General features: G+C 44.5%; 3 protein-coding genes across 4 annotated transcripts; all 3 read right to left on the reverse strand.

The window, feature by feature from the left end:
- Window positions 1-112: 112 nt before the first annotated feature.
- Window positions 113-2908, reverse strand: gtf2h3 (general transcription factor IIH, polypeptide 3). Its single transcript, XM_047016804.1, has 13 exons — window positions 2797-2908; window positions 2446-2525; window positions 2229-2335; window positions 1977-2119; window positions 1779-1841; window positions 1657-1686; window positions 1535-1563; window positions 1378-1452; window positions 1018-1071; window positions 866-934; window positions 627-762; window positions 409-445; window positions 113-318 (listed from the first exon to the last, which is right to left on the reverse strand). The coding sequence occupies exons 1-13, from the start codon at window positions 2804-2806 to the stop codon at window positions 252-254; spliced, it is 900 nt and encodes a 299-aa protein (XP_046872760.1). The 5' UTR covers window positions 2807-2908; the 3' UTR covers window positions 113-251.
- Window positions 2909-3415: 507 nt separating this feature from the next.
- LOC124464860 (transmembrane emp24 domain-containing protein 2-like) lies at window positions 3416-5724 on the reverse strand. Of its 2 annotated transcripts, XM_047016741.1 has the most exons (5): window positions 5369-5717; window positions 4703-4895; window positions 4501-4521; window positions 4032-4139; window positions 3416-3936 (listed from the first exon to the last, which is right to left on the reverse strand). In XM_047016741.1, the coding sequence occupies exons 1-5, from the start codon at window positions 5546-5548 to the stop codon at window positions 3812-3814; spliced, it is 627 nt and encodes a 208-aa protein (XP_046872697.1). In that variant the 5' UTR covers window positions 5549-5717; the 3' UTR covers window positions 3416-3811. The 2 variants fall into 2 exon arrangements, with proteins under 2 accessions (XP_046872697.1, XP_046872698.1); XM_047016742.1 differs by lacking the exon at window positions 4501-4521 and having other exon boundaries at window positions 5369-5724.
- Window positions 5725-9713: 3989 nt separating this feature from the next.
- Window positions 9714-15504, reverse strand: vps33a (VPS33A core subunit of CORVET and HOPS complexes). The gene is made up of 13 exons (XM_047016728.1): window positions 15393-15504; window positions 15101-15166; window positions 14845-14972; window positions 14523-14709; window positions 14113-14229; window positions 13811-13985; window positions 13474-13667; window positions 12547-12673; window positions 12295-12362; window positions 12009-12146; window positions 11460-11597; window positions 11080-11248; window positions 9714-10357 (listed from the first exon to the last, which is right to left on the reverse strand). Exons 1-13 carry the CDS (start codon window positions 15492-15494, stop codon window positions 10164-10166), a joined length of 1803 nt encoding a protein of 600 aa, XP_046872684.1. The 5' UTR covers window positions 15495-15504; the 3' UTR covers window positions 9714-10163.
- Between the last annotated feature and the right edge of the window lie 9852 nt (window positions 15505-25356).

A 25356-nucleotide genomic window follows, 5' to 3' on the forward strand; every position in this document is an offset into this window, starting at 1 on the left:
TTTGAAATTAAAATAAGAATATTAAATCAAATCCCAAAATTAAAGGTTCAGAAATTCAGGCTTGTCAAATTCGATGGTAAAATTCAGATCGGTTAATGAGCCAGTGCTAAACCCAAATATCAAAACAATTTATTGATAGAAAACGCTATTTACAAGTATCAAAACCAGGCACAAACATCGGAATAAACAAATTTTGTAAAACGTTTGAAACCTTTGAATTACAACAATTCTGTTATTATATTCATTCCACATCAGGTTGGTTTCAGCTTCTTCTTCTTTGCTTTCACCATATGTGGCAGCGGGATCTTAAATGCAGTCCTACAAGCAAAACAAGTGTTTCAGGATGAGTTAGCACGTCAGCAACATGTGTCATGATGCATGGCGTGTAACACTGTTTGTAATACTCACTCGCAAGTGGTGCAGATGGGACTGAAGTTGCAGAATACTTCAAGAAAATGAGAGGATTGTTATAAGATATCCCTATTCTCCGCCCGTCCATCATTTTATCTACAAACACTTCTTAATGGGATCAATACAGCTAACCATCAAGCTATCTAAAGGTATCCAATTCATTAAATGTTGTCATTTATGAAAGTTATATTCAGTTGTAGGTCTGACAAACTTACTTGACAAACACACTGAGCAGACATAACCAATCTCTATGAGGTTTCTGTGGCAAAAGCAAGCTGCTCTGTAATCCACACGTACAGGTGGAGGAAGAACCAGCTGGGAGCGCTGCTCCACGTCTGGCAGAAATACCCACTGTCAAGAAAACATTCAGTTTCAAAGTATAATCATCATTATTGGTGTTGCTATTAATTAATAGGTAAAGGTTAAGCCTTCTTCTTGTATACATCAGTCTCACCAAAAGGTATTGTGCCAGGCCAATCTTCTGTGGTATCTTTAGATACAGTCCCCCAGTTATGTCACAAGCCTGAGGCCACAAATGGAGATTAACTTAATGAAGAGGATATAAATTGGACATTCAAAGGAAAAGAGGGATATTTTAAATAGTACCTGTTGAAGAAGACCGGATTCGGAGTCCAAAACACAGGCGTCTATAAGGATATTCTGAAATAAACAGAGCATAAGAACATCTTTTCCCAACGCTTATTGTGGGGGTCCGGGGAGGGGCTAGTGACCTAGTTGGTAACCTGGATCAATGTATGGTATACAAGGTTATTCGCAAATGTTATTTTATTTTTAGGAAATGCATGTGAAAGATTATGAGGACGTGATTAGAAGGTTACATGAAAGATTGGTTTAGAGTGGATCATGGATGGTGACGAAATGAAACAAGAGAACGTTTTGTGGTTGTGAAGAGATGTGATATCGAATCTAGAGGTTTTTAATGGAGTTTGATAAAGATTATATTACCTGTCTCTGTGCAGCAAAGATCACATTCATGAAGTTCATATACTGCCGAGCACAGTCCTCTGCTGCTTTGATGACCTGTTTGGTAAATATATCAATAAGTTATTTGATGCAAAAACATCATGTGTGTTAATTCCCTAACAAGCACATGTTAACTCACCAATATCCTTGATTTTATTTCTTGTCCAGCTGTAAATAGGGGAAATATTTCAAAGGATAAATACTGATTAAATAAATAAAAATCACAATTTAGGACTAGTGTGTGCTATTTTGACAATGTACCTTCAAGATCCTTTGTGACTCTGTGAATATCTGCATTTTGAAAGTTGAAGAAATAACAGACTGCAGTTATAGTATATTTTCACACTATCTAATGTACTCCGTAATTTAAATTAAAAGGATACAGCACAGAGCTTTGGCTAATGAGCCCGCTAATAAAGTATCTGTCTGGTGGCCCTTCACTTCAGCTAAAAAACAGAGATCAATAAAATTATCCAACAGGGTTTGAAAAAGACATGTGACAATACCTTTTCTAGGGAGCAGTAAGGCAAATACTTTGACCAAGTATTATCGAACGGAATAGATTCACTCAATACTCTTACTTCTTGACATGAGATTCTTGATTTCGTCAGCAATAAAATCATTGGCAACTGACAGGAGTTCGTACTTTCCATCCCCACTCGCGGACTGTACGTCACCCGAGCCCTCCCCAATTTTCCAATGTTTGCTGGGGTACAGAAAGTGACTAAGGCAGGTAACATAGAAGGGAAAACATAAACAGTAATTACTCATTTGAGAAAGACAAGAACTCACTCCTGATACGCATTTAAATTTTAGTAGTTGAGTTAAGTTACCTCTCCTGACAATGGCTTGCAATTATGGCTAACTTGTTTGTCCTGGTCATAACCAAGTGCGAGTTGCCCATCACCATGACAGCATCCAGACACTTCGACAAAGTAAACTGAAAACAGAAATCAGTCACGATTTGAGTCTCAAATAAGCACACACAGTATGTTTATAACACATAATGATATGCTCGTGCAGTGGTAGGCTAATAATTGCACAAATTACCTCTGGATCTTTTTGGGCTTGCTGGCCCCACCATAACGGGTTTACATCCACAACAATGACCAGAAGAATAACCTCGTCCTCTGCAATAATTAAATATATTACAAAAGATGCATTACTGCTTATCTAGAGCATGTGCGGGGTGGATAGTAAAACAAATCAACAGTTTTCATAGCAAGCTTGTACAAGAGCTGCTGCAGTATCAAGTGGCTAGCTTTGTCAGACTGCTAGCTAGCTAAACATCGCATGCCTTTCTAATAGCTATTAACCAGCTAATTCAGAGCACTCTAGCTGATTAGTAGACATTTATTCACTATACTTTAGGTGATAATCATTTTAATTATCACTCCATACCCGATGCCATCGCTTCTGCAAACTTTCAGTCACAACACTAAACAGCCTGACAGACGAGCATTCACGGTAGAATAAGATGCGACGTCATCAAAAAGAGACGGCGCTTTGTCCACTGATGAGAACTTGGCATAGCTTGGTCGACTGTAAACGCTGACGCAACTCTTTCTAGAAAGAAACGAAATCAACGTGAAAATGTTGCATCCATAAAGTGTAGTCTTTTAAAAAAACAAGAAAACTTCACCATTAGCTAACGCTTGACTTTTTACTGCACGGTTGAAAGTACTAGGTGTATAATATTTAATTTAACCCATTCTTAAAAACTGCCACAAATGTGGGTTTCTATCTGTGATTGTAATGTTTGAAAGAGTCAACAGGATCAAGACAGTACTGGGTGTTATATAATGAAAGTTAAACGAGAAAACGTTCACTTTTATTGTCACCAATAGAACTGGTTCATAGATTTGTAAATCCACATTTACAATCTATTTTCTCTAGAAATTCAAGCTCAGTGCTGGAAAGCTTGAATAATACATTTCACCCACACTTTACTCTAATAACGGGAACATACCCATTGCACGTATTTGTACTGTGTTCTGAACAACCATTGACTGACATGGGAGATGTTAAGAAAGATTTATTGGTACATTGTCAGTCCCCCCAAAACACATCTAGTGCAAACTGAATATTAACTTAATGAACAAAACAATGAATGTACTATAACTTAATTTAAAGGATAATTAATTCATCATCAAACATCATTCTCAGTCTACCACAACGTTCACTCAGTCAACAAGTTAACAGAGAAAACGCCATCCTTCTGTCTTTAGGCGTTTGGATTTGTGGCATGTAATAAACCTTTGAAGATCAGCAATCAATCAATCCTCAACAGTACTGGTATCAGCATCTAAGGAGTCCATGCTTGCTTGGTTGCTCAATCCCAACATTGCTGCAAGGTAGTTGACAGTGACTGACAATCGCTTTGGACTTAAAATGTGAAGAAAAAAAAATCCATGCTTTAAACAACTCTTCGTACTTCGAAAAATCTTTTCAGGTAGTATATCTGTCCAAGGGTCATGGCTACCAGTACAAGAGCTTCAAAGAAAGACCACAGAACCACACGACTGTTTGTGTTGTCATTGACTGTGGGGGGAAAACACACAAGTATTATCAAAAGACTTATTATTTTACACGTGACGCAACTGACAAAACAAAACTCTTTGCAGTGTAGGCCTTACTTGCTCTGTGTATCCTCTCCCTGACCTCCATGTACTCCTGTTCGTGCTTCACCGCCGTCATGGAAACTGCCATCTCGTTGATCATGTCCTCCAACTTGTTTTGATGAACTGCGGGCAAAAAAAGAAAATGACTACAATTAACAATATGTCCGTGAACATCCCATAATATACTAAACATAATACTAAAACCACTCTCTGAAGCCAGCACTTATGGCTGAGGAAAAGGGCATTTGAAAATTCCAGCATTACCGAGCAGCCGGTTAGTGTCTATTCGATCAAAAACCAAAACACCAGAAATCCTAGCAACTCAGGCAAACAACCAAATAAGCTAAACTTGCAGAACTATGCAACTAAACTCTGGAGCTACATTTGGTCAGCCATGTCCACCAGTACAACGGTCTACACTTTGGAAACACCATCCAGAATGCTAAAAAACGGTCTCTAATCCCATGCAGTTCTGTTCACCTACCGTCCCATGTGTCACCACCACCTGATGAGGGAACAGAGTGAGAGTGGGGAGACTTATACAGTACAAGGAACACAAAGGAAAACTGTTTTGAGAAGAGGAAAAGAGAGAGAGAGGTTCTCAAACCGAAAATACAGCCACAGCTAAAAGCCTTCAGTTTAGCGAACCGCAGCTTAATAGTCTTGTCCTCAAGGTGGCGGCCTACCTTCTGTCTCCATGCCATCACCCTTGGGGGCCTCTCCAGTGTCAATGGTAAACATGACGATTTTGGGCGTCATGGTGGACATCTTATTGCTGAAGCAGAACTTGTATATGCCATCCATGTGGGCAGCAACGGAATACTTTCCACTAGATTCTCGGTCTCCTTTGTAAAGCTGTTTTCCATCTGGACCTGTAATCTTAGATTGTACAAATATCAGCCGTTTATTTTCTCTTTAGTATCAGAATTGCACATACTACCAACAGGGTGTATTATTTGACGTGTAACACTGAATCTTTAGTAGTTATCAGCACGAGAAATCAAAGACTGAAACGGGGGTCTAGCGTTTATCTTTGACCATAATCAGTTATACCATGCTTCAATCTCGGTTTAGTTAATTGTTGGAAATGGTTAGCAAAGATAGCCTCAAGATAAGAATAGTATCTAGTTAGCAGATTTCTGTATACAGTATAGTGAGTCCAACGTGTGTGTTTTTAAGTTTAGAATGAGAAACTAACGTTGACTTACTAGCAGCTATAAACGCAATCTTGTTGCTATAGTCAGCTAGCTGTAACAGCTGTTTTATGTCAACACTTCTTACGATGCAACACTGCCATTAGACTGGAAGACGGAACTCAAGTTTAGGATCGTGTAGCATAGCATGACCCTTACCTCCACATCAATATCAAGAAAACCTCCTTCAGCTACTTCAAACATGAGACCCATCTTGGTGCCAGAGTTAACCCGTTCAAAAAAGCACTCTTCAGCATGTGCATCTATGTTTACAAAGTAACCCGAAGCTTTGACGGACAGCATAGCTAAAAGCACCATAATTTCCGGGAGAACAAACATGGTGGTTCTTTACCATATGTACAAGCTAAGAAAGAAATAAAACTACTAAAAACGCTCAAGATGAACAGACTCCTTGTTGCGAGCCTGGACACTGCATTAGGCAGCCAACACAGACATCAGTGTATTAACTCATTTCCTACGGTCCAAGCAAGAATTTCCGGTGGATAGATTCCGGTGTTCCGGAGAATTCAGTTCCCGTTCCCCCTGAGGAAAGTGGTTCCCCCCTGTATATTACAATGTGGCCATTTATAAAGCAATTCAGTGATGCTGGAGATGTACAGTGCCCTCCAAAAGTATTGGAACAGTGAGGCCAATTCCTTTATTTTTGCTGTAGACTGAAAACATTTGGGCTTGACATCAAACGATGAATTTGAAACCAGAGATCAACGTTTCAGCTTTTATTTCCAGGTATTTACATCAGGATCTGATGCACAAATTAGAAAATATCACCTTTTTGTTCGAACCCACCCATTTGTCACGTGAGCAAAAGTATTGGAACATGTGACTGACAGGTGTGTTTTGTTGCCCAGGTGTGTCCTATTACATACATTATTCAATCAATAAATACCACTGAATGTCTACACTCAGGTTCAGATTGGGTAAGATAGGTTTTGTCTATGCAGACTGTATTCAGAGGTGAAAACAACATGAAAACCAGAGCGCTGTCTTTGGGTGAAAAACAAGCAATTGTGAGTCTTAGAGAAGATGGAAAATCAATCAGAGCCATTGCAGAAACATTGGCCATAGCCAGTACAACCATTTGGAATGTCCTGAAGAAGAAGAAAACTACTGGTGTACTAAGTAACAGACGTCGAACAGGTAGACCAAGGAAAACATCAGCAGTTGATGACAGAAACATTGTGAGAGCTGTAAAGAAAGACCCTAAAACAACTGTTAGTGAGATCAGCAACAACCTCCAGATGGCAGGAGTGAAGGCATCACTATCTACTGTTCGCAGAAGACTTCATGAACAAAAGTACAAGGGCTACACCAGAAGATGCAAACCACTCATTAGCAAGAAGAATAGGAAGGCCAGGCTGGAAATTGCCAAAAAGTACAGAGATGAACCTCAAAAATTCTGGGACAAAGTTTTATGGACTGATGAGACAAAGATTAACTTTTACCAAAGTGATGGAAAGGCTAAAGTTTGGAGAAAGAAAGGAACTGCTCATGATCCCAAACACACAAGCTCATCTGTGAAACACGGTGGAGGTAATGTCATGGCTTGGGCTTGCATGGCTTCTTCTGGGACGGGCTCATTAATCTTCATTGAGGATGTAACACATGATGGCAGCAGCAAAATGACCTCGGAAGTCTACAGAAACATTTTGTCTGCCAATTTAAGGAAAGATGCAACCAAACTGATTGGCAGAGCCTTCATCATGCAGCAAGATAACGACCCAAAACACACTGCCAAAACAACAAAGGAGTTCATCAGGGGCAAGAAATGGAAGGTATTAGACTGGCCAAGTCAATCTCCAGACTTAAACCCTATAGAGCATGCATTTTACCTGCTTAAGAGGAGACTGAAGGGAGGAACCCCACAAAACAAACAACAACTGAAAGAGGCTGCAGTGAAAGCCTGGGAAAGCATCAAAAAGGAAGAATGCAAAAGTTTGGTGACGTCAATGGGTCACAGACTTGCTGCAGTTATTGAAAGCAAAGGATTTGCAACTAAATATTAAGTCTTATTCACTTAAATATGTTTTAAGTATATCTGTTCCAATACTTTTGCTCACATGACAAATGGGTGGATTCAAACAAAATGTGATATTTTCTTAGTTGTGCATCAGATCCTGATGTAAATACCTGGAAATAAAAGCTGAAACGTTGATCTCTGGTCTCACGTTCATTATTTGATGTCAAGCCCAAATGTTTTCAGTCTACAGCAAAAATAAAGGAATTTGCCTCACTGTTCCAATACTTTTGGAGGGCACTGTATGTTACTGTGATCATTATGTATAACAAGTTTCATCTATACATCAGTCTTTTACTCTGAGAACACAGGGGAAACAAATTTCCCTGGAAATGTATATATCATCTTTTACACTAAGAACACAAGTGGAACAGATTTCCCTGGAGGCCCGAGGAAAGTGGTTCGACCCCCTGTATATTACAGTCTGGCCATATATAAAATAATACAGTGATGCTGGTGTATGTTACTGTGATCATTTTGTATAACAAGTTTCATCTATAATTCAGTTTTTTACACTTTACACTGAGAACACAGGGGGAATAGGGAAATATGTTAACAAGTATAACAATGTTATTTTCTTTTCCATTTTCTTTTTCAGAGTTTAGTTAAAGAAAAAAATGATAATAGGCATACATATCAACGCAGAATACTCCAATTGCCGTTAAGGGTAATTAAACTTGTATTAATTGTATGATGATATTTTTCAAGGATGCTAGGATGAACTCTGGACTAGACTGTAATTTGACGGTCACTTCCTTTTGTTGCATGTTCCCCTTTAGCAGCAGATTACAACAAGAGACACAAACACGTCAACCTTTTATTGATTATGCAGAAGGCTATTCACTAAACACAGTAGGCCCATTTGTTCGATACATTTGTGCGTAGGCTACTGTATTAATACATTAAAAATACGCTATATTAAGCTGTAGATGTTGGCAGGTAATGTGCACATCGCCTACAATCCCCATTTCCTCATGCCCACCACACAATACGTGGTCCAGCGAGCAATAAGTAACCCACCGAACAATACAGTATAACTAAAGAGAACGAATTTGAGAACTTCCTTGAAGGTTCTAAGGAAGCGGATGATGAGCAAGGGCTCTGTGTTCCAACTGATGTCCTCGGTAACCGGCTCGGTTATTGTCACTCTCCGATGATTCCTGTTGTTTACCAGGTGTCCCATATTGTTAAGGAGTTTGTCTTTGGCGTTCTGTAATTATATCACGAAAAGTTTGTTTAAAACTAAAATGTCTCCCCTTTTCTCTCTCTCAGTCTCTCTCTCTCAGTCTCTCTCTCTCAGTCTCTCTCTCTCAGTCTCTCAGTCTCAGTGTCTCTCTCTCTCTCTCACACACACACACACACACACACGCACACACGCACACACACACGCACACACACACACACACACACTCTCTCTCTCACTCTGTCACACACACAACAACAACAAAGCAGCTATTAGCAATGCCATCAGTGATTGATTAATTATTCATATGCAAATGGTTTGCTTGTAAATGATTTACGATTACTAACAATACACGGCTCGACATGAACACTTGCATTTAGAATACGTATAATCAAGCATAAACAGTATGCCATGCTGTGCAGCACTGGCAAACATTAAATGACGGACATATTTTTTGATACAAATAGCCAATTACATTTCATTATTGTAAGTTACTTAAAGATAATTCATACATATGTTTTCTACACTTCCATAATAAATTGTAAAACTTGCCCTCTTGTTGTTAGTCTTTTCAACTTGCAGTTCAGCTTAAGGCGTCTGTATTCAGCCGGTGGAAATCTACAAGTGGACGGTGTTTACACTCCACCTACGAAGAGCAACAGCGCTGATTACAAGAGTGGGGAAACCCTTGGATTGTGGTCTGTCAAGCCACATATTCCACCTGCTTACCAAAAACAGGAAATTCTCAATTACCTGTAAAATGCTATACCGTGGCGTCTTGACAAAATAATTTTACCATCACACACAAGATAAATAGCCTAAATACCAAATTTCCCAAAAGTTGAATATACTTTTTGTGTTTGCCTATTTCTTCTGTGTAAATTTAGTCCTGTCCAAGGTTACACTAAACCTGCCGGTTCCTGTCATTAGATGTGTGTGTCCCGCTGGTAGCCTGCTGTCTGCAGCCATTGATTAGACCGAAGAAAGCCAAACTCCTAACTCGAACGCTTTTATCCTTACCGGAAGATGGAGCAAATGGCTTCCTAATTCAATCAGCGTCCTCCGCTGTCAAATGATGTTCTGTTATTGGGTAAGAACCAGACTGCAGAGAGCCATTATCGGCTGATCGGGAGGGCTGTTATGGGGCTAATTGGTTCTCTGGAGAACCGGACAGCTGAAGACTCGCTCTCCTATTCCCCCTCTTTACTCGGCCTCATTTAGTTCATCGAACGAATGTGCGTTAACAAAGGTTTTATACAAGAGAATAGCTCAGAAGGTGATCATATTTACTGTGCATTTTATTTACAATAATATTTTTTTTAAGATGCAGAGAAATGAAAATAAACATAAGAAAACAATTATAAAACAAGATAAGCAATTGTGCATAACAAAATCTTACTGTAATGACACAAAAACTCAGTAACTGTATTTAACTGTAATGAGACAAAAATAATTACAGACCTATAGTTTCACTGTCTTCAATGGTATTTTTTAAATAATGTCATAAATGTGCATAACATGATAACATGATACAAAACAGACGCAGGACACATGTCTGAGGTTATGTTATTATACGTTATGTTATGATGTTAGGACACATAGTTCGCTCTTGATCCTGCTGACGGTTTGAGATTTCAACCTGACACCTGGGGAGAAGTGAATCAAAGCCCAGGTGTTTCAGTGGGACTGTTTCATGTGTGCAGCTGTGCATCTGTTCTCATGACCGGGTCAGGGGGTCAGGGGGTCTGGGCTTCGGGCCGATCCATGAGGGATTTGATCCAGCTGGTGCCGTTGATGAGCTTGGTGGTTGCTATGATATACTCTGTGCCGCTGTCCTCCATCTGGGACAGGAAGCGCAAGGCTGCGATCTCAGCGTAGGTCACCCCTCCGAGGAAGAACACCAAGGTGGTCCTGTTCTCTCCCTGCTGGCCTGAGGGACGGTACATGGATGTTGTGTTGTTCATTATCACCTTCCCAGAGCCCAAACAAGTACAAACAAGCCAGCTCACAGTTGTAATTAACCGATGGAGAAAGACAAACGTTGAATGACAAAAGACGGTCTCAAACGCAATCGTCTTTCTTACCAAGTCTGGACTGGGACTGAAAAACGGCACAGGGCTTTGAAAAGCAGACCGGCCCACAACCGTGTATTATTATTGTATATATATGTATATATTTTTTTTTGTATTATGCCTCGGCTGTTTGACCGGCCGTTCGGGAAATCTCCCGCTGGCCGGTCCGAACCTGATCTTACGTATTTCAAAACAACCTGAATCATAACATCTGACATCAGACAAACTCAGAAGCCCGAGTCCTTTTCCCCCACAGTATCCAGCCATTAGACGCTACACAGCCTCCATCCGGCCTTTCCCAACCTTGCTCTGTTGAACCACACGGACCCATATCCATGTTCTTTAGTTTTCCAGCGTACAATGAATCACCTGCTGCTCTAAGACGACTGACACATCAGGAACAAAGCCGCATCTTATCTCCCCAACACAGATCAGCTGACCATTCAGCCAACCTGACACATACACGTCAATCCAAATAGCCCTACATTTCATTATCGTGGGCAACACAAACATAATCATAGCATATTATTTCTACACTTTTACAAAATAAATCGTGTTCTGCCAGCGCCCCCCAGCTCACGTTTCTTGTGCAGCCCAGCGGGGAGCTGCTGTCGTTCCTCAAAGTGCGGTCCGGGGAGCATCTTCAGAACCTCTTCGATGCTACGCCAGCCGGGCCGCGCCAACAACTGGGTCAGCCGAATACTGAGGGGGGCGTAACCACTGTACACGTAGGATATGTCGTTGGGGTTCTGGGGGGGAAACGACAACAATAATGACTATAATATGTATACTGAATTAATCTATATTGTTATTGACTATATTGATGATTTAACTGAGATATAATAAAACAAGTACAAATCAACAATGATGGGCCTTGTCCGCCCCCCTCTCCCTCCATCCTCCACAACAAACAACATCTGTCCCACCCTTACATTCCTATCTCCTCCGTCACAGTCTCACCTGTTCGTTGGCATCTTCCATCCAGAGCTTCAGGGTCTTCCTGATGGTGGGGTAGTTGTTCCTGCTGTTGGTCTGAGGCTTCAGAAGGCCTGTCTTCTCCAGGTTGTTGAGCGTGAGCATGTGTTCGTACCCGTACGTCTGGTCAAAGGAGAAAAGGACATTCAGCTATCGTGCGAGGACAATAACGTGGTGCTTGTCAACATCGCCGTACAATTTCATTTCGAGATGTATTTTGGGCCGTTTAGGGCTGTGTTGGACAGACACAGTTACAGATAAGGGGATACGGGGAGAGAGACCGAGACAGAGAGAGAGAAGACAGAGAGAGAGAGGTCTCTCTGTCTCAGACAGAGAGGCAGATAGAGAGACAGAGACAGAGAGACAGACAGAGAGAGAGTGACAGACACAGAGAGAGAGACAGAAATGGACAGAGACAGAATCGAACCAGGGCCCCTGCACGTGGGCCCGTGTGGTTGGGTTCTACCCAGTGAGCTACCGGGGGACCCCCAACAGTGTGGTGGTTCTAACGCAAGAACCAAAGCGTGGTTCTACCTGTAGGATCTCCTTCTTGTAGTGGTCCAGAATCTTCTGTTTCAGGCCGTTGTTGCAGACAGACTGCATGCACACCAGACGCAGGATCTTAATGAGAGGGTCTTTCTGGGCTATGCAGTCCTCTATGTATGTGTTGACCTGTACGTGTTAAGACAATAGAATAAGGGAAAAACAGCTTACTCTAAACCTTCTGCATATTGTTATTACTAAGGTAATGCAGGTTAACGACAGGTTACATACGTGCATCTATGCTACTTTCAGAGTGAGGATGAAAAACAGGATGTACCTTGTCTGTTTCGACGCCTGTCATGAATTCCTGCTCCACTGTCAGGTTATCGAAGAAGGCCTCAGAAGCTAGAATGGATACAAATGTAAACATATATCTGTGTTCTTCTGTGTGAAAGACAAGTCACATTCTAGTAAAAAAATTAATAAAAAATATATATATGTTTTATCACGATGAGATTGTGGGCATTTCAAGGTAAGAGTTTGATCAAATTGAATGACAACTTTAAATTGGGAGAGATGTGTTTCATACTGGTGATGTCCTTGATGAGCTCAGCGATGGAGGTGTGATTGGCCAGTGAACTCCGGGCTGCTTGCATGTGAGGCAGCTGGGACACAAACTGCTTGATCTCCCCCACTGTTTTGGCATTGTGACGCTCCTGAGGAACGAACCAATGAAATCGTCATTATTCAAATTAGTCTGAGAATTAAATCTGATTTCAGACAGGTTTGGACAACTGCACTACAACACCCAAGGGAGAAATAGCCTTAGTCAAATTATCGCCTTGCTCGCACCTACACTAATTGGATTGTACATAAAAAGCTCAAACAAGTATTGAATATCAAATAATTTGTAATTGGTTAGATGGCTGTGGTGTTGATATCTGTAAAAAGATATCGCCAGAGTTTAGATTTAAATCAGTGGCGTCCGTTAATGCCAGGATCGATCCATTAGGATCTTATCACAGATGGGTATCATGTTTTAAAAGCCAGATCAATCCCGATCCAGTGGGCGACCTTCACCACGAGCGAACAACATCAAGAACGCTCTCTATTAAGGCTACAGGGGGGCGACGGTTGCAAGCATTGTACTGTACTTCACTTAGGTTAGAATAGGTTATAGGGTTGAAACAGGTTTTTTGTGCATTTAGGTTAAGTATAGTGTACTATCTATTGTTATCTGTAATTTAGGTAGTTTTAGTATTAGGGTTAGTATAGTCGATATTTATTGCTATCTGTATATTTAGAAAGTTTCACTTATTTAAGCTCAGCATTCATGTAAATTGTGTTCCGTGTACTTATATGTTATGTTATGCCAGGTGCTTGCGTTGTCTTGTCTTAAGAATTTCAGTGCCCAGTCTAACCTTGTGTTGTTCTGTGTACCTGACAAATAAAGAATTGAACTTGAACAGGGTTGGATAGCGGTTAGGGGGGGAACAGGAAGAGGGACGAGGCCGACCTCGAAGGCTGCGGAGATGATCTTGGCCTTCTTGCTGAGGGCCGCTCCCACGGCGTTGAAGTTCTTGTCGCGGATCTCAGCGTACAACTCCTCGGCAGAGTTCAGCTGCATCTTCTTGGGCTCCGTGGGCAGATCCTTGCCCCCCTCCCCCTGCTTCCTCTGGGCAAACTTCTCAGGTGGCAACTTGACGTAACCTGCACTTGACACGATTCACGCGTTAAACATGAGCTGACCTGCTGTACGTAGGGACGAACCACACATTTTAAGACAAAACACGCATGCAAAAAGCTGGTGCGGCCGTGGCTAACGTAACACACCACACTTTCCCCGCTCTCACCGTTGGTGATGCCGTAGACCTCGTCGATGAGGCCCTCGTAGGTCAGCTGTGTGGCCAGGGGAGTGAGCAGGTCCACGTTGCGGTCCAGAAGCAGCAGGGTGTCGAACACGGGCAGGATCTGGGTCTGGCTGCCTGCAAACTCCCTCTTCATCCGCAGCATCATGTTGGCCACGTGCTGCAAATCACGTGTAACCACAAAAATTAGGGAGGGGTTTCAACGAATACGCGTTGTGATATTACTGCGGAAAAACAAACAAATCTTGATTTAAAAAACTAAAGTTGCTGTTCGCTCTCCTACTCACTCTTGCACACTCCCCTTTCCCATAGATCTGGGGTATGGTCCCGTATAAAGCCTGGAGTGTCATGAGGCCCTTGGCGGTGTGATACAGGCTAGTCTGGTCGCTCTCCAGGTAACACTCCTTGTCGAGACAGGGGCATTGTGGGAGAGTGAGTTTTTCCGGCAGTCACTTCAGCATGTGTACATTTACATTACATTTAGTCATTTAGCAGACGCTCTTATCCAGAGCAACTTACAGTAGGGTACAGGGACTTTCCCCCCGAGGCAAGTAGGGTGAAGTGCCTTGCCCAAGGACACAACGTCATTTGGCCGCGCCGGGAATCGAACTGGCAACCTTCTGATTAACAGCTCGACTCCCTAGCCGCTCAGCCAACTGACCCCCAGTGTACCCAGCTGTTGGTTTAACAGACATACCCTGAAAGCACCCTCAGACTCCATGGAGAGCAAGTCTCCGTCGTAGGGAATGAGATCCAGGATGTACTCGTCGATGTTGATGAAGGACCCAAGCACTCCCTGCTCCTTCAGCCTCTGCTCACAGAGCATGCTCCGCCGGGGAACAAACAGGATGTGGAAGTCTCGCGGAGGATGCATTTTGTCCTCGCTGCACGGACACACGCGAGGTCTTGTTACAGCTAGCAAAACACCTTAAAACTCATCTCAACCCCCTCCACCCTGCGTAGCCTATATTACAACAACTACACATTGTTTGTCTGCAGTGAGACCTAGCTAAACATACCTGGCTATGTTCTCTGCAATTATGTCCATCAGCTCAAGTCTTGGACGGACAAAAAAGATGATGTTTTTGACATCCGATGCAGGAAGACGGCCTGCTTTGAGAGTGAACATCTTTTCCACCTCATGTTCCTATAAAACAGAGAAAACAGAGATTACAGTCTTATATCATCCAGTAATGGTTACATGAAATAATCGCCATTTTGCACGCAGGCTAATAATGCCGTATGATTTGGTGGCCACACCCTTGCCAATCTTACCTTAAGCAATGAATATTGTGCTATCAAGCCAAATGGTCCAGTCAAATACTCATCCCACACAATTGCCTGTTGAACAAACCTCATTATTAGCAGCATCATATATAGAGCCAGGACAGTGATTATTATGTGTCCAAAATGAATACAACTTGTAACTATTCAGACTGAGTATGACAGAACACTGTATATTCTTAGCTTGGCAGACTTCGCCAGGCTCAGATACTGTTTGCGTTGAATGCCAAGACCACGGTTTATGATTTAATTGTAGCGGGATAGCGAAGCACAAGCGCCTCACCTTGCTTCCCGCACACTTGTCCAAAAACTCACGAAGCTCCTTCCGCGCGGCTTCTCTTAAAATGTTAAGGTTTACTCTGCCATAAGATAAGTGCGCTGCCATTTTTGCTGTGGCAGAATGGCTAGTCAGATGACTGGCTGTCATGTGACCATTCAAAACAAACCTGTTGATGTAATGAACATGCTCTCCGTTAGATGACGCCATCTTTCCACCAAGCCGCGAAGTCCCTTTAAGATGGGTGAGTGGCATGGGCTGTTTCATTCGTTTTCTTGAGTAAAAAAAATATAATTTGAATGAAAAAAAATGCCAAGCTGCTATATTTGTTATACTTATTTTTTATTTATTTTTTACAGATGTATGGCAACATTTTGCAGAGATATAAGACAAATATTACCTAAATCTCTCAAGATACTAGAAGAAAGCCTTAACCGTTGACTGGAAATATTGACGAATAGAATGTTGATTAGTGTCAGTGAATTTTACAGTTGGAAATAAAAACGATACAGGAACAAATAATTTGAACCAGGTGATGAAAGGCACCTGGGCATCGATGGAACTTCTCCGAGGGTGTAGGGTCTCCTTCCCCGGGTAACAAGGGCTTGTCATTCTCTGCGAAGGAGGGGATGAGAATCAAGCGCAGAGCGCTGCGTGAAGATCAGTGGAAAGTATGTGCGGTTCAATGAAATAGGCTACAGCTACTGAACACTGGACAAAAACGGGGTTCTGTGATAGAGTTCTGGTGCGCAATGGGCCGGTTTGTGGTTTGTTAAGTGCAGTGCAATTCTTTTTTTTTTTTTTTTAAGACCGCATCATTCTCTGCCAGGTTCCTTCGAGAGCGGCTGGAATTCCAGGTAGGTTTGGCTTCTGATTATCCACCGCCTTTATTATGAGAGCATTTGTTTTAGTATCGTAGATATTAGCCTATCGCAGCTTGTCAGTGGTTAATTGTGAAACGCAAGCCTTTAACGAATGCAGCATTGTATTGACACACGTGAGAATATGCGATTTTTTTCTTTAAAGAATAAACCTTTTACAACAAGAAACTAACATTTTAATTAGGCATTTTCATTAGCCTAATTAATTAGAATGATGACATTCTATTATTGTGGGCCGTCACTCAAACGTAAAGAATAGCTCCATAACTTGCATGCAAGGCGGTGGCTGCCAGTTGGATCCACACACACAAGCAGCTATGTCAAGTGAAGAGATCAGCCTACGTTCAATCATCTGCCTGGTAATGCCATCAGCGTTAATTGAATGCATGCAGTACAATTCCAAGGCTGCTGACATCCATGTATGCCCTGCTAAATTTAGACTGACATTACAGGTTTACCAATCCAAGCCAGCGTGTTGTTCATTGGTCTATATATAACGTATTCATTACGAGTCTGGTAGTCCATTACAAAAATATTGAACGCTGGTGATGGCAAACCCGCTGTTTTACGTGCCTTACCAAGTAAGACTATTGGCAGGCCTTGACTGCGCAGCCCTGATGGGAGATGCTGTGGTCTCAGGGCGTTGCTGCAGAATATTAGAGGAACAACTTCAACCCCCCCCCCCCCCCCCCCCCCCCCCCTCCACCCGATTTCTCTACTGATGGATTCTTAGTCCGGGTAGATTCTCTCCCATTTACCCGTTGTTATCAAGTCTGTTGACGCCTGAATCTGAGGTCTACTCAACCACAACCAGGCGAATACCAGAAACAATCATGGACCCACCCACTCCAGTAGTAGTGTAGTGAGCTGCTTCGGCAAGAAAAAAAAGGGGGAAAAAAAGCGCTTTTCCCCCTCTCCGACACTTCCGTAGACCTGAGGCAGGGGGATTAAACGGGGGAGGGGAGATAAGACTGAATGAATGCTCTGCAATATCTGCAGCTGCCTCCTCTCGCACGAGAAGGAGAAGCCACTGTAGTGATTGGACGCCACCCTTGCATGCTCACGCTCTCAGCCTCTCCCAGTATGCTTCTGCTGGTGCAGAGAAGGAAAACGAGAGAGGGGGTGATGATGGAGGACAGAATGTGGTCTGTTTGTGAAGACAGGGGTGAAGGGAGCCCAAAATGATCCTCCACGATCACTCACTACATGAATGTAGCCAGTAAGGGAAAAGATGGGAATTTGTGGAGGAGATGTGGGAAAATAAATATATAGAAAGAGCTAGATAAGTGCTCTGCATGCATAACTGCATAATTTAGGGCTGGAGGATACAGGGTAGATGTCCCCATGTTTCTGTAGCGTTGGTTTGTTTTCATCCGCCTCCCCCCCTTTCCTCCCATGCCTTAGCCCCTAAGGGACTCTTCCTGGTTCTTATTTTATGCAATTTCTAGGACTGCGGGAAATGTTTCTAGATGAAGGCATGGTTTTTACCACTGTGCGCGCACGTAAAGGCTTAGTCCCTATTTGCTTGGAACACAAAAGCACGTTTCATTTCATGTATTTTTTTTGCCCTGTAATTAGACACATTCACATGGCAGACATTCAACGTTTAATCAACCTGATGTTCTTCCTCCGGTCTCCTTGTTTCCATGGACACAACCGGTATAGATTCATGACTCCTGTGTTGTGTAGAATGCACATTGAGAAGAAGCCTAAGACATTTACATTACATTTAGTCATTTAGCAGACGCTCTTATCCAGGGCGACTTACAGTAAGTACAGGGACATTCCCCCCGAGGTTAAGTACCTTGCCCAAGGACACAACATCATTTGGCACAGCCGGGAATCGAACTGGCAAACTTCAGATTACTAGCCAGATTCCCTAACCGCTCTGCCACCTGACATGTCAGACCGTGTTAGACCATGTGTCTGGATGTGAATCTTCACAGCACAGACAGGGTAATATCAAAACATCACAATGTTGCTGTGTTATGGTCAATATCCTGAGATGTGCCCTCATGCCCCCAGCAGGGGCAAATCTAGGTTCCCACTTTTGGAGGGGCTAAGCCCATAGATAAAACCTATTATTTTTCCTGTGACCCAGCAAAACTAGGAGCATGTTCCCCCAGTAGAAATTTTTGAAAATATCCTTTTAAATAGTTTCCTCTAGTGGGTTTTAGGAAGAGAAATTAACACATTTAGATTTAAAATATGAAGACGAAAATTATTAATATACATCTTTTTTTATTATAATAATTTTTGGTAGGGTTTAATTAAACATTTGGGGGGGCTCCAAGGCTACATACGCCCATGCACCCCAGTCTACGTAGGGAAACACGGCTAACAGTCTCTCCTGCCTCCAGAGCACAACTCAACACCAAGCTCTCGTCTCTCTCTTCTCGCTGGTCTCACCCTAACAGCCAAGCTAAAGACGGTCTGTTTTTAGGATGGAGATGGTTGTTTGCAAACACAGGATCTGTGAAACAACCCTGGTGTGCTGGTTTCCTCTAGTTATCTGGCAGAGCCTGAGGTAGCGTCGGATAGCCCGCGGTTGAAGTGTGCCAGATTCACCAGACTGGTGTTCAGCAGCTTAGTTCGTATCTCATTCACCACAATGATCTGGAAGGAATCAACCAAAACAACAAGGAAAAAAACAAAACAGGAAATATAATATTTCTCCCTGTGTTTATGACCATGGATGCGCATCCCCAATCTATCAGAATGGATCGATAGCTGTGTGTCATGGACTTTGGCTCTCGGTATGAGCAGGGGCTATTGAGTCTGTAGTGGTTGAGTGGTCTGACTTACTGTCCGACATCTAACGGTTTGGGTCTCTCTGAGATGAAAGGAAGACGTAAAGGATATCGGGGGGGGGGGAGGGAGGGGGGGGGGGGGGTTGCGGTGGTGGGGGGGGGACTGGTCACAGCAGCCCCAGCATCCTTGTTCTCACCTGCAGGGTGAGGGGGGGGGGTATGAGTCACCAGGTGACGTGCAGAGAGAGAGCCCTGGAGTCTCACACTGAGAGGCAGCCACATCCCGACTCTTCACGCCTTCACGATTAGCGACGTGCCGAAGACGCTCGTTCGTGCACATTAGCCGGGGGGGGAGATGAAAACCCGTATCGTCGACGGGCTCGACAACAACTGTCCTGGGGTTTCCGCCGCGACGGCAGTGGCGTAAGATGCAGAGAACACAGGAGAGGCGTTTAAGACGTTTGAATGATGAGACTGCAGTTAAGACCGGGTTTATGTGTGTGTGTGTGTGTGTGCTTTTTGTGGCGCTTGTGCGAGTGTGTTTCCAAGCACTTCTACGCCTGTGAGTCAAAGCTCCCTTCCAGTCTCGTCCCTGTTCTGTACGTTTGGATGAGGTTGCCATGGCAGCAGGGTAGCAACAGCACGAGGGCTTGTTGGTCACAGGCGGGTCTTTCCTGTTTTGTTAGAGGGCCAGGGCAAGCCCTGGAGCCAGGCCGGGCAGGAGGAGGTGTGGCTGGCCAGGAGGAGGTGAGGCCTGGCAGGAGGAGGTGTGGCTGGCCAGGAGGAGGCGGGGCAGGGCAGGAGGAGGTGAGGCCTGGCAGGAGGAGGTGGGGCCTGGCAGGAGGAGGTGGGTCTGGGCAGGAGGAGGCGGGGCAGGGCAGGAGGAGGCGGGGCAGGGCAGGAGGAGGTGGGGCCGGGCAGGAGGAAGTGGGGCTGGGCAGGAGGGGGGAAGTGCCTCCCGATTCTCCCAGATGGCCACACAGATGGTTTCTGGCTTCTCTGTTTTTATGACTGAAAACAGGGCTAAGTTATTAATGTCAGTGACTTTTAACCCCCCCTCTCTCCCCCCCCCCCCATCCCACACACACTAACACACACACACTCGTATACATACACCTGCACACACACGCACACACACACACATACAGATGCTCTCCATCTTACACACAAAACTTGCCAAAAGGTTTACCTGCAGTCGCAGCTGAAGCTGTCACTCCCCCCCCCCCCACCCCAAATCCTGTCAGGCTCCCCCCTCCCCCCTCTCTCTCCAGTCCTCCGTACGTGATTAGACACATAATTTCCAGAAGCTTGCAGATAGAGTAATGAGTAACCAAAAGTGCCCAGTAAGGCCTAAAAGATGAGACAGGAGAACCTGCTCCAAGAGTGAGGAGTGGGGGGCGGGCGCGGGGCGGGGGGGGGGGGTGAGGGGGCGGGAGGGATGGGAATGGGGGGGGGGGGGGTTGTAAATAATTAAGAAATGCTGAGCGATGTTTCCCCCTGCAGTGTAGGGCTACAGTGGCGCAGTGCTTTGCAGTCACGTCCAACTCCAAGCCCCCAAGGGTTTTTATCTCGCCATCTCGCCTTCCACTTCTGAGGGATGGAGGGATGGAGGCATGCTCGGATGACTGCCATTGGTCGCCCCCCTCCCTCCTCCCTCCACCCCCCCCACCACCACCAGCGAGCCTTCCTCCACCCCAGCCCAGCACCGTGCTGGACGGAAGCGTTTGAGCGGCCTCCGCACAGAGAGATTGCGTTTCCAGGTGGCAGTATCCTCCGGTTCGCATCATCCTCGGTCAAAGTGAAAAAAACCCCACTGTGATTGAACGGTGGATCAGCTGATATGCGGTTTGAGAAAGATTTGTTTTTTAGAGAGTTTCACAGAAACCCGTCATTTGTGCCATAAATAATGTAAATAACAAGAGGGGAGCATGGCCGGCGGGTGTGTAATGATTCTATCGAGGGCTCGGCTACAGACAGGTTTGTGACTGGGCTCTGCCCCGGATCGATGAAACCCCTCTCTCCCGCCCTGGCCTGACTGTGCCAATCTGCCAGCTGTAAAACCTAGAAACACTGTTAACAGAGAACTGGCAACAAGCCATTTTTCCAATTTATAGGCATTCGTATGAACACTTTCACTCTAATCTCAACCAAACACCCATATCAAAAAGAAATTGCTATTTTGCAGTTAGACTACAGTGTGTGAAGGATACAGTCTTGGGGAAAAAAAGGGCACACATTTAAATAAATGAGGGGTTTCGGTTGGTTATAGGTGCTGATCTCTGAGCCTCTGTAAAACTCTCTGTGTGACATGGCTTGTAACGAGGGCTGTACAACTTGGATTGATTTCAAATGAAGGCATTTAAGTAAGGTTGCTGGATTCGAGCGGAACAGTGCAGCTCCTACTAAGGACATGAACAATCAATGTCTTTGGGAGTGCGATGACTTCAGAAGAAACCAAACCAGGTTTTAGATGGAGTCGAGACATGTGAAGTTCTGTCAGTTTATGGACTAAACAACAGGAAATACCGTCCTGATGAATGATTAATTAAAGTGAAAGCAATCGTGGGAGTTAGCATTGATCTCAGAATTTCATTAACCCACTTTAGAAATGTCCTCCTCTGTTGCAGAGGAGGCAGGGGAATTGCTCTGAATTGCTTTGTGGAATCTTCGAAAAAGGTGTGCGTGGAGGGGGGTTTTAGCCTGACCTGGTGAGACAGCTGGACTCATGAGATCCACACCAACCAAGAATCCATCTTGCTAAGCTCCAAGTTATCTGTTTGTGCCCAAACTACAGTCGTTCAGGCCAATTAGCGTCCTGTAAAGAACTTCTGGCAGCATGGTTGAAATTAGCCCGTGATGGACTGTGATAGACAGATGGTTCATCGAAACTCCTGCCAAGTATTTTCTGAAAGTGCCTGCCCTCTTCCAAACTGTATCTACGAATGACTACTTAGATGGATATTTGTAACAAACCATCTGACAAGCAAGGTTAGACGTAACCATCTGCATTGTGGACCGAGAACAACTGAAATGACAGTCAGTCCTCTGAGACAATAGTGTCAGAAGGGTTTTGTGTTTCAGCTATGCTGTGTTCTCTTTCTCGTCTGAACTGTAGGTTACACACAAGACGAGCCATCTCCAGAAGCACTTCACTTGTTCCCCCTCAACAATGTTTGAGAACAAAGGAAAGCTTTTTTACGCTCCCAGAAAAGTGTCCAAATCACGAAGGCAGATGAAGCAAGCTTGTTCCATTTGTTCTGAACCTAGAACTGTTTGAAAGCAAACGATTCTTTTAGTGTGGTTCTGGCTGCCAGCTAGGTGAATGCAGGTGATATATACACACAGAGGCATTTGCAAGGTCAGTTGGGAAAATTGTTTAAATCTAGCCATTGTTCAAAGAAATGTATCCCCTGGGAGTCAGCCATTCTTATCTGTGGCCCTCCCCCCGCCTGGTTCCTCCCCCCTCCTGGTTCCTCCCCCCTCCCCCCCTCCTGGGCCCTCCCCCCTCCTGGTTCCTCCCCCCTCCCCCCTCCCCCCTCCTGGGCCCTCCCCCCTCCTGGGCCCTCCCCCCTCCTGGGCCCTCCCCCCGCCTGGTTCCTCCCCCTCCTGGGCCCTCCCCCCTCCTGGGCCCTCCCCCCTCCTGGTTCCTCTCCTTTCAGTACATGATCCCCCACTAGATCAATCCAGCATCAATGCTTCCTGCTCTTGCTCAGCCAACCTCACCGTCTTCAGAATATTGGACCTTCTTTACACCATGGAAATCATTTTTTCAGGGGGGCGATTGTGGGTCCAAGATGCATGCTTCCAATTCAAGTTTATTGGATTTTAACGGAAATAAATATGTACTTCTGAAGGTTAGAGCACTGTTTCAAATCAAGCCTAAGTAACACAGTGAACAAGTGCACCAGGCAGTGTGTGGAAAGCAAATTCATTTTGCATGCAAATGACGGCTAGGGTCTCCAAATCTGTCAATGCAAGTAATAATATAACTACCTCCCTTATGAATGGATCTCTATATTATCGGCCAGTGATAAAACCTGAGAAACGTATAATAATACAGCTGGTGAGAAAAGAGGATTAGTGTGTGGAATCCTGATGTAGATGTAGGTATTGACTATCCTGTTAAGCCCTTGAGTGAGTCGCAGGTTTCTAAATTGGTCTTCCACTCCCCCATGTGAAAAGCTACACTGAGTACTTCCTGCAGTGCGAGTGAGGGATGATGGCGATGACAACGTGAATCGATGCCAGGACTCCTCTGTTTCCTCTCGTATCCTCCCTCCTCCTCTCCTCTTCACCTCCCGCCGTCTTCCTCGTCCTCCGTCCTCCCTCACTGGGATCATCATGGTCGGTGTGTGGTCGGGTCAGATGGCTGAGTGGTTAGGGAATCGAGCTACCAATCAGAAGGTTGCCGGTTCGATTCACGGCCGTGCCGAATGACGTTGTGTCCCCGGGCAAGGCACTTCACCCTACTTGCCTCAGGGGGGAATGTCCCTGTACTTACTAAGTTGCTTTGTATAACAGTCTCTGCTAAATGTAAATGTGTGTGTGTGTGGTGGTCTTCTCAGACAACACAGTCCACTCGAAAACAAAACAAAAACCACCACCGCCCTCAGACAGGTTTCGTGACATTTAATAAAAACTCCAGCTCCTCTTCAGGTCGTCTCGTCAACCTAACTGAGTCATCGTGTCTGTGAATTAAACAGGGTTTCAGACTGACGGCAGCACCCAACCGGTCATAGATGTGACGCACGTTCAGCGGTGCCCACAAGTGGATCAAGGCGAGGAGCTGTGCACGATAACCAAGCCCTAGGCGTTGACTTCATTTCCCTCAAAGAACGAATTGAATTAACGTCTCGGCTAATGACCACCGCCCCCCCCCCCCCCCCAACCCTCCTACACCCCCTTTCAGTCAGCCCGAAGCATCACACCAGCCAGCACGAGGCCATGGCAGCATAGCTAGATGTCAACTGGTGGGGGAGCAGACAGTCTCTGTGTTTCCTGCATGTGTCTCCCATCTACCTCTTCAGTAGAGCTATCCTGAACGCAAGACGAGATGATTCATTTTGTGCAGCGAAGGAGAGAGCTGTGTGTTTGTGAGGCTCAGGGCATGGCATGTGTACACTGCTAATACGTCCCCTCAGGCCAATGCAGGAAGCCTCCTCTCTGCTATCTTCTGCAGTGCTGTCGTGGAGCTCTATGGAGTGATCGCTTACAGCAATCAGGGAGACAAATGAGATATATTGATTTTCTTTTTTTTCCGCTTTCCTTACGCTTTCTTTTTCTCCCTCCCCTTCTCTTCATACCACTCTCTCTCTCTCTCTCTCTCTCTCTCTCTCTCTCTCTCTCTCTCTCTCTCTCTCTCTCTCTCTCTCTCTCTCTCACCATCAGTTCACGTCTCATTTTTCTACTCTCGTCTGCGATTCAGACTGAAGAGTTGGTGAAACACGGAGAGGAGAATCGTCTTCTGTTTGTAGTCTGCTGGCCTCTCTCCCCCACCCTGCTGTGGCCCGGGTCTGGACCACACATCCCCTGACGGTGGGCAGCCGAGAACCGAATCAAGCGTACCTTCACCCTCACGCACAGTCAGCAGATACGGCCACAGGTACTTCTCTTTTCCCTTTCTGTTGTCGTTTTGTCAGTCTTTCTTTTGAATTGCTCTGAGGTTGCATCAGAACCCCGCGTCATGATAACAGACCTGACGTTCTGTCTTTACACGGATGATCATCATTTGACAGTTCATCCAAAGTGATGTTTTTCCATTGTTGTTCATTTCACTTGTGCTTGTTGACTGTCTTCTGCGTTCATATTAGTTGCTGGCGTTAATTAGTTTAAGTGCGTCTTGTCTCGTAGCCAATTTGAGGCTGGCACAATCTTGGCCCACAAACTCAGCACGGAGGACTTTGCTGATGAGAGAGTGGGCAGTATTCATGCTGAAGTCAGTGCTGCATAAGCACTTGACATTAAAATGGATGAAAAATTTCACAGTCAATTGAATGGAGACATTTATGCTTCCGTGCAAGGATTTAGGTGTTGTAGTAGGCTGTGAAACAGTCGCCGGATAAACAAGCCAGTATTAGTAGTCATTTTTACTTAGTGGAGTACATAAAGGAGTGATCAGAATTTAAAAAAAAATATAAATTATATTATTATAGCTGGCGGGGGGGGGGGGAAAGGAGGAGCAACAGTCTTACAAAAAACTGTTAACACGTAAACTGTACATGCGTGTATAGATAATATACTGTGTGTGTGTGTGTAAATAATATACTGTGTCTGTGTGTGTGTGTGTGTGTGTGTGTACGCGTGTCTGTGTGTGTGTGCTTGTGGGTGTGTGTGTGCGTC

The sequence above is a fragment of the Hypomesus transpacificus genome, unplaced genomic scaffold (genome assembly GCF_021917145.1).
Source record: "Hypomesus transpacificus isolate Combined female unplaced genomic scaffold, fHypTra1 scaffold_42, whole genome shotgun sequence".
NCBI lineage: Eukaryota > Metazoa > Chordata > Actinopteri > Osmeriformes > Osmeridae > Hypomesus > Hypomesus transpacificus.

Bases quoted from the DNA above. Each gene is read 5' to 3' on its own strand.
- vps33a (XM_047016728.1), bottom strand. From the start codon at position 15,494: ATGGCAGCGCACTTATCTTATGGCAGAGTAAACCTTAACATTTTAAGA. The intron at 15,167-15,392 runs GTGAGGCGCTTG...TTTGTTCAACAG, and splicing joins ACAAGTGTGCGGGAAGCAAG to GCAATTGTGTGGGATGAGTA. The intron at 12,363-12,546 runs GTATGAAACACA...TATCCATTCTAG, and splicing joins GCTCATCAAGGACATCACCA to CTTCTGAGGCCTTCTTCGAT.
- gtf2h3 (XM_047016804.1), bottom strand. The intron at 1,842-1,976 runs GTAAGAGTATTG...TCTGTTTTTTAG, and splicing joins CAAGAATCTCATGTCAAGAA to CTGAAGTGAAGGGCCACCAG. The intron at 935-1,017 runs GTACTATTTAAA...TTGTGGCCTCAG, and splicing joins AATCCGGTCTTCTTCAACAG to GCTTGTGACATAACTGGGGG.
- LOC124464860 (XM_047016741.1), bottom strand. From the start codon at position 5,548: ATGTTTGTTCTCCCGGAAATTATGGTGCTTTTAGCTATGCTGTCCGTC. The intron at 4,522-4,702 runs GTAGGCCGCCAC...TTCCCTCATCAG, and splicing joins TGATGGCATGGAGACAGAAG to GTGGTGGTGACACATGGGAC. The intron at 3,937-4,031 runs GTAAGGCCTACA...TTCCCCCCACAG, and splicing joins GGAGAGGATACACAGAGCAA to TCAATGACAACACAAACAGT.